The sequence below is a fragment of the Megalobrama amblycephala genome, linkage group LG3 (assembly GCF_018812025.1).
Source record: "Megalobrama amblycephala isolate DHTTF-2021 linkage group LG3, ASM1881202v1, whole genome shotgun sequence".
Classification (NCBI taxonomy): domain Eukaryota; kingdom Metazoa; phylum Chordata; class Actinopteri; order Cypriniformes; family Xenocyprididae; genus Megalobrama; species Megalobrama amblycephala.
In genome coordinates this window covers 28,048,138-28,060,079 of record NC_063046.1, presented here as the reverse complement: position 1 = coordinate 28,060,079, position 11,942 = coordinate 28,048,138, and the positions used below count along the sequence as shown (strand labels likewise).

The window sequence follows — 11,942 nt, the reverse complement described above, 5'->3', positions numbered from 1 at the left end:
AAGCCATATGATGTGATATTTTACTCCTAACGTATCGTGCGTGCCAGAGCCAGTCGCGTTTCCACTGTATGCGATGCTAAAGGCTACTGATGTTAACCATTGCGATAAATACACACGTTTATGGAAAATATCAGAGACTGTTTGAGGGACGAAGACAATTCTTATATGATTATAATCGTGTATTTATTTAGTTTAATGTTTTATCTGTCTCTTCCCTGTGCCTGTTGATTCCTGACAAATGCATATCTTTCACAGATTCACACACTCCGGTTAACTCGTATAACTCATAACTCCTGTTGCCTTCTCATGAGCTCCCTCTGTTGCTCTGGCTGAAAGGATCAGGATAGATAGACGGAGAGATCGCGCAAACATCCTCGGATTGCAATCATCGCATAATTTAGAGGAAAATAAATAGAAATGCTCAGAAAAGTGACGTAAACATAGGGTATGTTATCAATATATTTCTAAGCCTTTGGATTTAAAAGCCTTAGTGGAGTTGTTTTGTGCATTCTCGTGGTCGTAAATAAATGGAAGCAGGCGCAACTGAATAGGTCTGTTAGATTTAGCATGCTTGATCTGCACTCAATAAATCTGACATAAATTAATACATTACTATTAATGTAACATTTTTTATTGTAAAACATTGTTCAAATATTTATGCTGGAATCTTAAATCTTTAAGTAAAAAACAAACGTTCGCAAGTTTGGATCGTTAAATCTTGAATGATTGAATGAATGAGTGTCACGTCCAGCCAGTGCCCAAGGAAGTCGACCGGAAGTTGAAGTCGGCCGGGTGCCGCCATCTTGTAGCAGAACTTCACTTGCGTTAGCATCCCCATTGACTCCCATTCATTTTGGCGTCACTTTGACAGTGAATAACTTTACATCTGAGGCGTTTAAAGACTCCATTTGTCCATTATTTATTTCTAAAGATACACGACAATGTATAAAGGGCTCCATTACCTTCTATGTTACATTATGGCCCCGTAGATACAGTTTTTGTAAAAATAGGCTAACGATTGCGTCATAACCACTCGACTCTCTGTCGCACAGTAGAGAAATTACCGTACAGACAGGAGGAGAAGCTCGCAGGCAATCGGGAAGATGTCAAGAGAGATGGCGTACTGGAGTTACATTTTAAAATACTATACAAAATAATTAATCAGAATACTTACTCCTGCTTACTCACGCCAAAGAACTCCCCGCTCAAGCTCGCCGTCTCTGCAAGATTAACGATGGCAGTTTGCACGCACAGCTACTAGAAGATTTACATCTGTCAGACAGGTTGCGGACGTCATCAAGCTTAGTTTGAGTCTGCGCGTCAGAAACGGAAGTGCTAAAAATCGCTAAAAATGGGCTTCACTTGTCTCAATTGAGTTCCAATGGGGTCGCTGTGTCCATTTCTTTTACTGTCTATGCGTCCAGCTTGTTTACTTCGAACCGGAAGACGCTCCCACGTTTGACGCAAGGCCTCATGGGGCGTAGGAAACTTGTGGATAGGTTTACTGAGGAGCGCGCGCAGTAAGCAGGTAACAGGTTCATGGCGTAGAGCCATGCGAATTGCGAAAGTATAAACAAGGCTTCAACTGCACAAATCTAAAGAGAAAGCGGAAAGTCCTATCTAAACATTGTAATGTTTATGTGTACGAAGCCATGCTTGCTGATATTGTCGTCTATAACTCCTCACCGAACTCACGTGAACGAGCAGCGATTTGCCTGTGATTTCGGGCATTTGTCTGCGATTTCTCAAAACCTGTCGGCGAGCCAAAATTGGGGCTAAAATCGTGCAGTCTGAACTCGGCTTAAAGCCGAGTTCAGACTGCACGATTTTCAAAGTAGTCGGGTCACTGTTCTTTTCACACTGCATGACTATCTTGGCCAGCATTCAGTCGCTGCTGTGTTCAAACTGCACGATGGATCGGCGACAGAAGGTTTCACACTGCATGATAGGAAGAATCGCCGACAACTGTCTGGCACGCAAACTACGTTTCACAACCAAAAACACGCGAGATGTGACAAGGAAACTTCGCGATATCACGCGTGCAAGACCGGAGTTATTATTATTATTATTAAAAATGGTAGCCCGCAAGAAGCTTGCAATACGAACTGCCTGTGCGCTGATTTGCAGCGAAAACAAGAAAAAGAAAAGAAGAATATGGAGGAGGAAATGGTTGAGGAGACTGTGGATTGTGTGTTGGAGGTAAATAAGTAACTTTTCAATGTGCTGCTGTTGGATGGTCAAGCAAATGTTTGTGCTTTGGTTCTGTTTGATATAATTGTAATGTTTATGTGTACAAAGCCATGCTTGCTGATGTTGTGGTCTATAACTCCTCCCCGAACTCCCCGCTGCTCTGTATCTTGCTCTCTCATTGGCTGTCGGTCATCGCCGATGTAGTTTTCAGTCAGAACACTTTTCACACAGCAGGATTTTGAATCGCCGACAGGTCCAGATATTTAGCATGCCAAATATCTCACGGGTGTCGGCGACTCGTCGGCGATTCTCTCAGATCGCGTCTTTGCTCATTCACACTGCGTGATTGTCACTCACGTGAACGAGCACCGATTTGCCTGTGATTTCGGGCATTTGTCGGCGATTTCTCAAAACCTGTCGGCGAGCCAAAATCGGGGCTAAAATCGTGCAGTCTGAACTCGGCTTTACATGCAGTAACGTTAAAGGGATAGTTCACCCAAAAATGAAATTTTGATGTTTATCTGCTTGCCCCCAGCGCATCCAAGATGTAGGTGACTTTTCTTCAGTAAAACACAAATGAGGATTTTTAACTCCAACCGCTGCTGTCTGTCAGCCAAATAATGTGAGTAGATGGGGACTTTGGCTAAAAGAGTAAAAAAAGCTTGCCTAGACAAATCCAAATTAAACCCTGCGGCTCGTGACGACACATTGATGTCCTAAGACACGAAACGATCGGTTTGTGATGTCTGATCGCGCTCTGACAGCGGCAGTGATGTCTGACACTCATTAAAGTATATGCGCGAGACATCACTTCCGTTGTCAGAGCGCGATCAGACATCACTAACCGATGCTGAACGGAGTTGGACATAGTCGTGTATTAGAGGTAAAAAATTATATAAATACTGTTCGGTTTCTCACACAAACCGATCGTTTCGTGTCTTAGGACATCAATGTGTCGTCACGAGCCGCAGGGTTTAATTTGGATTTGTCTAAGCAAGCTTTATTTACTCTTTTAGCCGAAGTCCCCATCTACTCCCATTATTTGGCTGACAGACAGCAGCGGTTGGAGTTAAAAATCCTCGTGTCTGGTCTGAACCTGGTCTGAACCTGGTCTGAACTAGTTGATGCATGAAAACAACACCCTGATAAAGAGGTTGACTGTTTCAAAGTATTTTGAGTATTTTGAAAATACAAAAATACTCATCTTAAATGTATTTAAATACAAATTACATTTGATTTTTTCCAAAGGCTTTAAAATACAAAATACAAAATAGTATTTTGTATTTCAAATACGTATTTTAAATACATGTATCTGAAATACTGCCCATCCCTGTTAGCCACTATGTTAAGACTGGGTCTTAATAGTTCACATTTAAAATTTACTGATCATTTACTCCCCCCCCCCTCCATGTCATCCAAGATGTTCATGTCTTTCTTTCTTCAGTCAAAAAGAAATTAAGGTTTTTGAGGAAAACATTCCAGGATTTTTCTCCATATAGTGGACTTAAATGGGGTACAGTTGGTTGAAGGTCCAAACTGCAGTTTCATTGCAGCTTCAAAGGACTCTACACGATCCAGATAAGGAATAATAAAAAAATAAAATTATATACTTTTTAACCACAAATGCTTGTCTTGCACTAGCTCTGCGATGCACATTATGTATATTACTTTGGAAAGGTCACGCATGACGTAGGCTGAAGTACTGACCCAGCAGCAGGGTAGGGTTGGGCGAAAAACTCCATCTCATTTTCTCCTCCAACTTCAAAATCATCCGACATCGTTGTTTTACCGTTTTTTGTAAAGGGCGTTTGACTTAGTCTTTGCACGTTCGCTTTGGAAACACTGGGTCGGTACTTCTGCCTACGTCATGCGTGACCTTTCTGACGTGACTGTGCAAGTGCAAGACGAGCATTTGTGGTTATAAAGTATATACATTTTTATTTAATTTTTTTTAGAAAATGACTGATCGTTTCTCTAGATAAAACCCTTATTCCACGGATGGGATCATGTAGAGCCCTTTGAAGCTGCAATGAAACTGCAATTTGGACCTTCAACCTGTTGTACCCCACTGAAGTCCACTATATGGAGAAAAAGCCTGGAATGTTTTCCTCAAAAACCTTAAATCCACAATATGTATTGTTTTGTTGCTAGAGGTCACTTATTCAAAACAAAGGCGTAGCTTGATGATGCCTTGATTTCGCAGAATTATGGTATGTGTTGTCTTCACGTCTACAGTCGGTGGAAAAGAATCAGGTCGGACTCGGTCAGAAATCATGTTCATGGATGAGATTATTAATATTACTGTAGTATGAAGCAGAGCAGGACCGAGTGCTGTGTGAGCAGAAATGAGGCCGCTGGAGCGATTGCTAATGAGAGACGAGCGAGACATCATGGCTCGAGAGCAGCAGAGCTTTTATTATGCCACAGTCGCCGCTTCCACTTCTTCTGGTCATTAGTATTTGGAGTAAAGCAGCACTGTTTTATCATATTAGATACATTTGTGTGTCGAAAATTGTTATAATGCTACTCTGTGTTCGCTCGGCGGCTGCTATGAGACAATTGTTGCACACTGCAGTAAGCTAGATCGATATTAGGCATGGTAAAACATGGTACTCGCTGTAAATCAAGAAAACGAGATTTAAACAATAAAACTATATAACATGATTCGTTTTCTGTTGATGAATACATCCATCCCAAACAGTTGCTTGCCTGTCTAATAAAACACGTAATATATAAAAGCATCTTTGGTGTTTCCATGGTTTCTACAAAATAAAACCGGAAACCGAGGGTAATGCGGGTATGATATCATTGATAGGCGACGGACAGACACGCTCCGTGTCCTGGTTAAAATCGCTTATTTAAACCTTCTTGGAAATATTTGGGATAATGTAAGTACACAGGTCAACAAAATATATAACACTGTTCTAGTGGTTTTTGGATATTTTAATCCAAAAATGTTAAATATTGTGGCTTTAATTTCTTTTCGACTGAAGAAAGAAAAACATGAACATCTTGGATGATGTGGCGGTGAGTAAATTATGAGGAAATTTTAATTCTGAAGTGAACTAATCCTTTAACATAGTGAGAACTAAGGCTACAAAACAGTTACTTGATTTAATTACAAATTGATCTTTGCATTTACAGTTTGGAATGTATTGTTTATTCATTTTGATAATCCGAGAAAATATGTGTTGTTTAAAACACATTAAAATAAATAATAGAATTAGTAAGAAATCTTCTGCCTCATTTAGACACTTTAACCATTTAACACTAGTGGAGGATTGAGTTACCACTCAGCAAACATCTGTAAACATTTTATCAAAACATCATAACAGATTCTATCTATGCATACAATGCTTAAATAATCTGTTATTATTATTTTTTTTTAACATAACTTTTTTTCGCTCGACAAAAAAATAACGCTTTACAAAGAATTCAGAAAAGGCCTGTCATTCTTTGGATTTAAATTTATGTGAATATTTCACCAATAGAATGACTAGTACATTTAATTGACAAACTAAATAGCCAATAGAAGTGTTCATATTATTTTACTAAACCCTTAAGTGGGTGTGGTCATTATCACCGGAAATGACTCGGACTGCTAAGAGGCGTGGCTTTGTACACTGTTTTCGGATAAAGAGACTGTCGTTAGATGTTTTCGAGATTTTTACGGCCATAATACAAGAATCAGAAGGCATAATCGTTAACGATAGGCTACAAGTGCTAATATAAGCATCGTTTGATTAAGTCGCGTCATTTAAAGCGACGCTTATCTCGTTTTCAGAAGATACATTTGTTCTAGGTCAAATAAGGGGATGCTGCTGCAGTTGCTGTCTTGGAGCTCGACACAATCGCTGAATTTTATGTTGCGTTTAGTCGAAATAAGAAGCTTTACGATAAGAGAAAACGCCTGCAGAATATGTCAGTCTCGACCGAGTCATTTTCAAATATACTAAATTTGCACTGTGTAACGTATTTTATTGCTGCCTCGCACCGCGCGTAGACACCAGGTCATTTTAGCTTGTATTGTGTTTTGAGTTGGGCAAGAACTCTGTAAACGGATCTTTCTGTGAACCGATTCCACTGCTTTTTTTCGCCTAGATTTTTAAATCGGCAAGTGTCAGTGCAACAGAAAAGGTAAGCATAACAAAGGATACTTTGTGATTATATGTGGTCAATATTAACAGCCCAGTTCGTCAAACGTAGTTCAGTGGATGTTGTTTAATGTAAATAATAGAATTTATTTCTTACCTAAACCACTTTGCTCTTTTATAATCTACAGTTATCCTGTTAACTATTATTTTATCAATAAAATGTCCCTACTTTAATCTTGTGGTTATTTTTTTGTTTTGTTTTGTTTTCACCCCATACGCCCAGGTCGATTTATAAAGTAGGAAGTGGGTTGTTGGGGGGGAGGGGACGACAGTCAGATGGGCGTTTTCAGATGTGGAGTCAACAAATAATCCGTATTTTTTGTTGCAATAATGAAATTTTATATATGGTGTTTTTTTGTTGTTCATGTAATGTGAATGTGTCCGTATGGATTTTTTTACATGACGCACAAAGCGGGAGTCAATGAACTTTGTATGCTAATAAGTAACACTAGACGAACCCAACTGTTTCCATTTGCAACGCAATACCACTAGTTGCATTAATAAATTATTTGAATTCAAGGTTATTCACAAACAATGAAATACAGATACGTGGTATGTTAAATGTGTGTGTGTGTGTGTGTGTGTGTGTTTTATTTTCCAGTTATGAAGCTTTTAGAGAATTCCCGTTTTGAGGCATTGAGCTCCCAGCTGTGTGTTGAAACTGGAGACGCTCACATCCTTGGCAGGTATGAACATCAAGAATAATCTCGAGTGTTTCTGTTTTCTTTAAACATATTATAAGACCAAGAATTGTGATTTATTTATAACGGGAAATATAAAGGGGGGGAAAAAAGTGAGTTGCAGGCTTTGCAAAATCAGAGGGAGAGAGGGGGGAAAAGTTTTTTACTCACCCTCATGTCATTCCGAACTCATAAGAAGTTTGTTGTTCTTTGAAACACAAATGAGGATATTTTTAATGCGAGTTCTGTCCCTCCATTGAAAGTCCATTCACCCTAAACTTTCACTCTTAAAAAAAAAAAATTCATAAGAGATTGTAACAATAATCCTTATGAATCAATGTTCTCCATGTATGTACGTTGATCAACATTATAAAGATAGGAATAAAATAATTGAATCTGTTCATTTAAATCAATCATATTTCTTCAGAAGACTTGATAGATGATTAGACAGAAGATTAAACCGCTCAATTCATATGCATTACTTTTACAATCTCATAATGACCTTTGAGGGTCTGGGGTATCTTCATTTGTGTTTCAAAGATGAATGAAAGTTTGGAACAAAATGAAGGTGAGTAAATTAATACAGAATTGTCTTTTCTTTCTTTTCTTATCTTTTTTGAACTATGCCTTTTAAAAACTTGTAAATGTCTACAACACACTTTTTTTTTTTGGTTTTGTGATTAAGCCAAGCTTTAAAATATTTAATTGGTTACAAATGGCTCTTTCTGAGTGCAGTCACTGTAATATTAATAATGCTTAGACAGTAATTACAAACAACAGAAAAAGTCATGGAAATTCATTGGTCAATTTAATTATTTATTGTGTTTAAGTTCATTTGTCTGTTCTGGTGAACATCCTGTCACACATCAACATAAACGTATGCTTTTGTTCTTCCTGTGGTTATTGTAGTGTCAAATGAAGCTTCACGTGCATCAGCTTCTTAGCTTTTACTCTGAAGACATTGGTGTGTTTGGGCTCAGTGAGAAACCTGCATCTGATAGACACACTGTGCAGAAGTTGCAGAACTATTGCCGCCGCAAATGATAGCAATACTTATCCCACCATGATAAAAAAGGTGCAAAAGTGCATAGTTTTAGCAACTTGTGCGTCTCTTAATATTTCAGTAGTTTTGAACTATCACAGGATAGAAATATTGAACCAGTTTTATTTGGGTTTTCAATATTGGAACACGTTTCTTCAAGCAATTTGGTGTTGGGTTTAAACCTGGAAATGTAGTTTCATTCACTTTGTCAAGGTGTTATGTAAGTGCAAGGGGGTCTGATGATATACCCTGAATAGCGATGTGATTGTTGTTGCCATGACGCAGATTGTAGTGTCCTCTAACACATACCAGTGTGGTTATTTAGGGGTGCATGTAAACACAGCTGAGTTTCATATGAGCTGCCAGCTTCTTTGCACTAATCCAGTTACATGATTAAATGCCAGAGTACAGTTCAGACTGAGAGATCAAATGTGAGCACAAATGTCAATACCAGTATACATCTCTCGATAGTGCTCACAGTGGCATTGTCAAGTACATGTAACCCATGCATTTGGCTTGGTAACGTTATCGTCTTTATTTTGCTAACAGTCACCACCATCAGTATCTTGTTACTGCCCTACTTTCAAACTGTCTAGTTCGGTGTGGCGTGTCTTCCTTCAAACTGATCTTTACACACAGCAACCACACACTTTACAGTTTGTGACAGTTCAACCTTTGTTCTCCACTGTTTTCTTTTTTTCTTCCACTGATTTGCGGAGCGTCAACACTGCTTGAAGGAAGCTGGATATAGTGTCCCGAATCATATGACTCTCCTCTCTGTCCTGATATAGCCTTTGCCCTTCACTTATAAATAAGCATGTCTGTGGAGCGTTACTGGGACTGTCTGAAGTTTCACAACCTCTCTTGCATAAGCCAGAAAGATAAACACGTACGATATTCCCATGCCCTCCCCCCTTTAGTTACGTTTGTAACATTTTTACTTAAAAATAGCAGTTTAAAAAGCCCAGCAGTCAAGGTCATAATAAGTAAAATAATCTCACCGATGTCACAAACACTGCAATACAAAAATGTTTATGATATCTTTTGTAAAACCCAAGCAATATATTATAAATGGCAATATTTTTGTGTGCAATGATTGTATGAATGAACAAAGAATCAAGTCAATCACTTTCTTTTTTCCTTTCTCTTTTCCTATGTGTAGGATCGAGAGTTACTCGTGCAAGATGGCTGGTGATGACAAGCACATGTTTAAGCAGTTCTGTCAGGAGGGGGAGCCACACGTACTGGAAGCTCTGTCCCCCCCTCAGTCCAGCAGCGCTCCGAGCCCTAACCTGTAAGCCTTAACGCACAACCATAAACTTCACCTCAGCTATTACGGTTGCACTACACAATCTCTCTCGTGCACTCTCTTTTAGATTGGGGAAGAGTGGGGAGGATGGAGAGAACCCTCTAAGTGATAAGTGTTGCAGGAAGACTTTGTTCTACCTTATCACCACCCTAAACGAGTCGTTCCGGCCTGATTATGACTTCAGTGCCGCCCGTGCCCACGAGTTCAGCCGAGAGCCCAGCGCTAACTGGGTTAGTATGACTGGTTTCCATTCTGTCATGATAACATATCTGCTTGGGTAAAGAATAAATTGCTGTGTGATATTATATAACAGGTACAAAGGTTTTTAGATGCACAGTAAAAATGGAATTGTTAAAAAATATTTAAAGCAACATAATGCATTCAGACTTTGAAGTTCTCTCAGTGACGGTCTTAATAATTGTCTTAAGCAAAACTACTTTTTGTCAATTTTAATTTGTTTTCTCACTAAATGTAGATGTCTTCATTCTATCAATAAGTTTGTAAAGGCATTCACAGATTTCTTATAAAGCAAATTTTCAGTTAGTTTTTGTTCAGACAACTATGTTTGAATAGTTAGGACAACATTTGGGGAATTCTCTTGGTCTAACATTTTTTTTTTTTTTTTTTATGTAGTTTCAAGTAGTTCACATTTCTTTGTTTGTGATTTAAAAGGTCCCATAAACTTAATTTTTTTTTAATCTATTCATTGTCAATATGGTTGAATTTTCACAAACTAGGATTTTTTTCTTTTGTGTCTAGCTTTGTTTCGTAACACTCTTGTTTGTGTCCTCCAGGTGGCTGACTCTGTTAACAGCAGCCTTTATTCTGCTGTAGGGGAGCAGTTTAACACTTTAGGCCCAGAACTGTGGAATGCCATTGACCAAGAGATAAACCTGCAGAGCTGTGACATCTATAGGTGTGTGAAATTTGTTCTCCCCTGCCCTCCGTTATGGAGGTGTAGTTTTAACAAACATTTTCAAACCTTTACATGTGTTCTGTACATCTATTTTAATAAGCCCTTGCTATTTTGTTTGTAGCTACAACCCAGACCTTGACTCTGACCCCTTCGGTGAGGAAGGCAGCCTGTGGTCCTTCAACTACCTCTTTTACAACAAGAAACTTAAACGCATTGTATTCTTCACTTGCCGCTCAGTCAGGTCAGTAATCACTCACTGTACATGAAAAGTTATTTACTAGTTGTTGTTGTTTTAAACATCATCTACTTCTGTTCAGTGTCCTTAGTAGTTACGGTTGCAGTGGCCTTGACAATGAGTTGGACATGGAGCTGGATGATGACGAAGAGGAAGTGGACAGCTTCATGGAAGACAGGTGAGCTCGACCACACAATCCATAAGGACTCAGAAGAAAACAATTGTGATTTTTATACTTTTTATATCAGAGATGGTTTGTAGGACCAATTACAAGTAAGCATGTTAGTATGTTCCAGTGTTCTTCGTCAAGGTATTACTTGTATTTCAGTGAAGAATTGTCTTTTAAAATGGTTTCTTTTACTCTGTATTGCAGGATTCCCAGAGCTCTGTGTGTCTAAAGCTTCCTCAGGGATGACAACATGAGCTTCAGCCAAAGGGCCTCGCCGATAACTTTGCACCTACTTTCTTCTTATTTTTTCAAGGAAAAAAAAACATTCAAACTTTTATTTTCTGGGGATTTTCTTAAATGCGTGTGCTTAATTCTTACTTGTTCATTATGGTCTGAGGAGGGGAAATATATGAGAGGAATTTATACCTCCCTCCCATTTGCCTCTAAAGAAGATCACAGACTGTGGGCTGAGAAGAGTCCCAAGAGAGCTGCTTAGACAAGGTTTGACATGGACTCATTTAGGCAGAGACAGTAAAAACCAGTGGAAACTAGCTCTCCCAGAAACGAAAGTCACATTCAAACACCAGCATTTTGACAGCAGAAATGGGATGTGACAGTCTCACACTTTGGACTATAAAGACTGCACGAGCACCATTTCTACCCCTTCCGTTTTATTGGTTCTCCTACTGTTTTCATAACTTGCTGACGGGGGGCTTAACTGTAAGTTCTGAAGCAACTAACCGGTACTTCTCCCCTCTGTGTGTTTCCTGGGAATTAAACCCATGACCCTGGCATTGTTAGCACCATGCTGTAGCAAATATACAAGGCTAAATTTAAAAGGGTTTTTTTTGTGTTTTATTTTTTGTAAAGCTTAATTATCTGAAATTCATCTATTTTAGTATACATTGACTGCACTGATTATCTCTTCTTCTTTTTTTTTTCTTTTTTTTTTTATTAAATGTATGCAGGCTGCCATTGTTTTTTGACACTCTAATGTTGGCTTTGCTATGAAAACTGTTATTACTTTTGTGTAGTTGAAAGGTAAACATACAAACCAATTACTGTTTAATTGTTTTGAACCTTGTTCATTTTTCATAACAATGTGAAATTTCAAAATAACAGTGCTGACATGGTAAGACAAATGTGAATGGAGTCAATCTCTTGTAGCCATAGGATTTAGATTTTAAGAATGATTGAGCATCTGTGACAATAAAACTATAGTTGTTTTATATATAGTTGTTATTGTA

At 38.5% G+C, this 11,942-nt stretch overlaps 1 protein-coding gene across 2 annotated transcripts; it reads left to right on the top strand.

Moving 5' to 3' along the window:
* Window positions 1-1,392: 1,392 nt before the first annotated feature.
* maf1b (MAF1 homolog, negative regulator of RNA polymerase III b) lies at window positions 1,393-11,926 on the top strand. 2 transcript variants are annotated; one of them, XM_048184818.1, is made up of 8 exons: window positions 1,393-1,528; window positions 6,946-7,030; window positions 9,229-9,360; window positions 9,443-9,605; window positions 10,170-10,291; window positions 10,413-10,532; window positions 10,609-10,704; window positions 10,900-11,926. In XM_048184818.1, the coding sequence occupies exons 2-8, from the start codon at window positions 6,948-6,950 to the stop codon at window positions 10,922-10,924; spliced, it is 741 nt and encodes a 246-aa protein (XP_048040775.1). In that variant the 5' UTR covers window positions 1,393-1,528; window positions 6,946-6,947; the 3' UTR covers window positions 10,925-11,926. The 2 variants fall into 2 exon arrangements, with proteins under 2 accessions (XP_048040775.1, XP_048040774.1); XM_048184817.1 differs by lacking the exon at window positions 1,393-1,528 and adding an exon at window positions 5,781-6,327.
* Window positions 11,927-11,942: the final 16 nt, after the last annotated feature.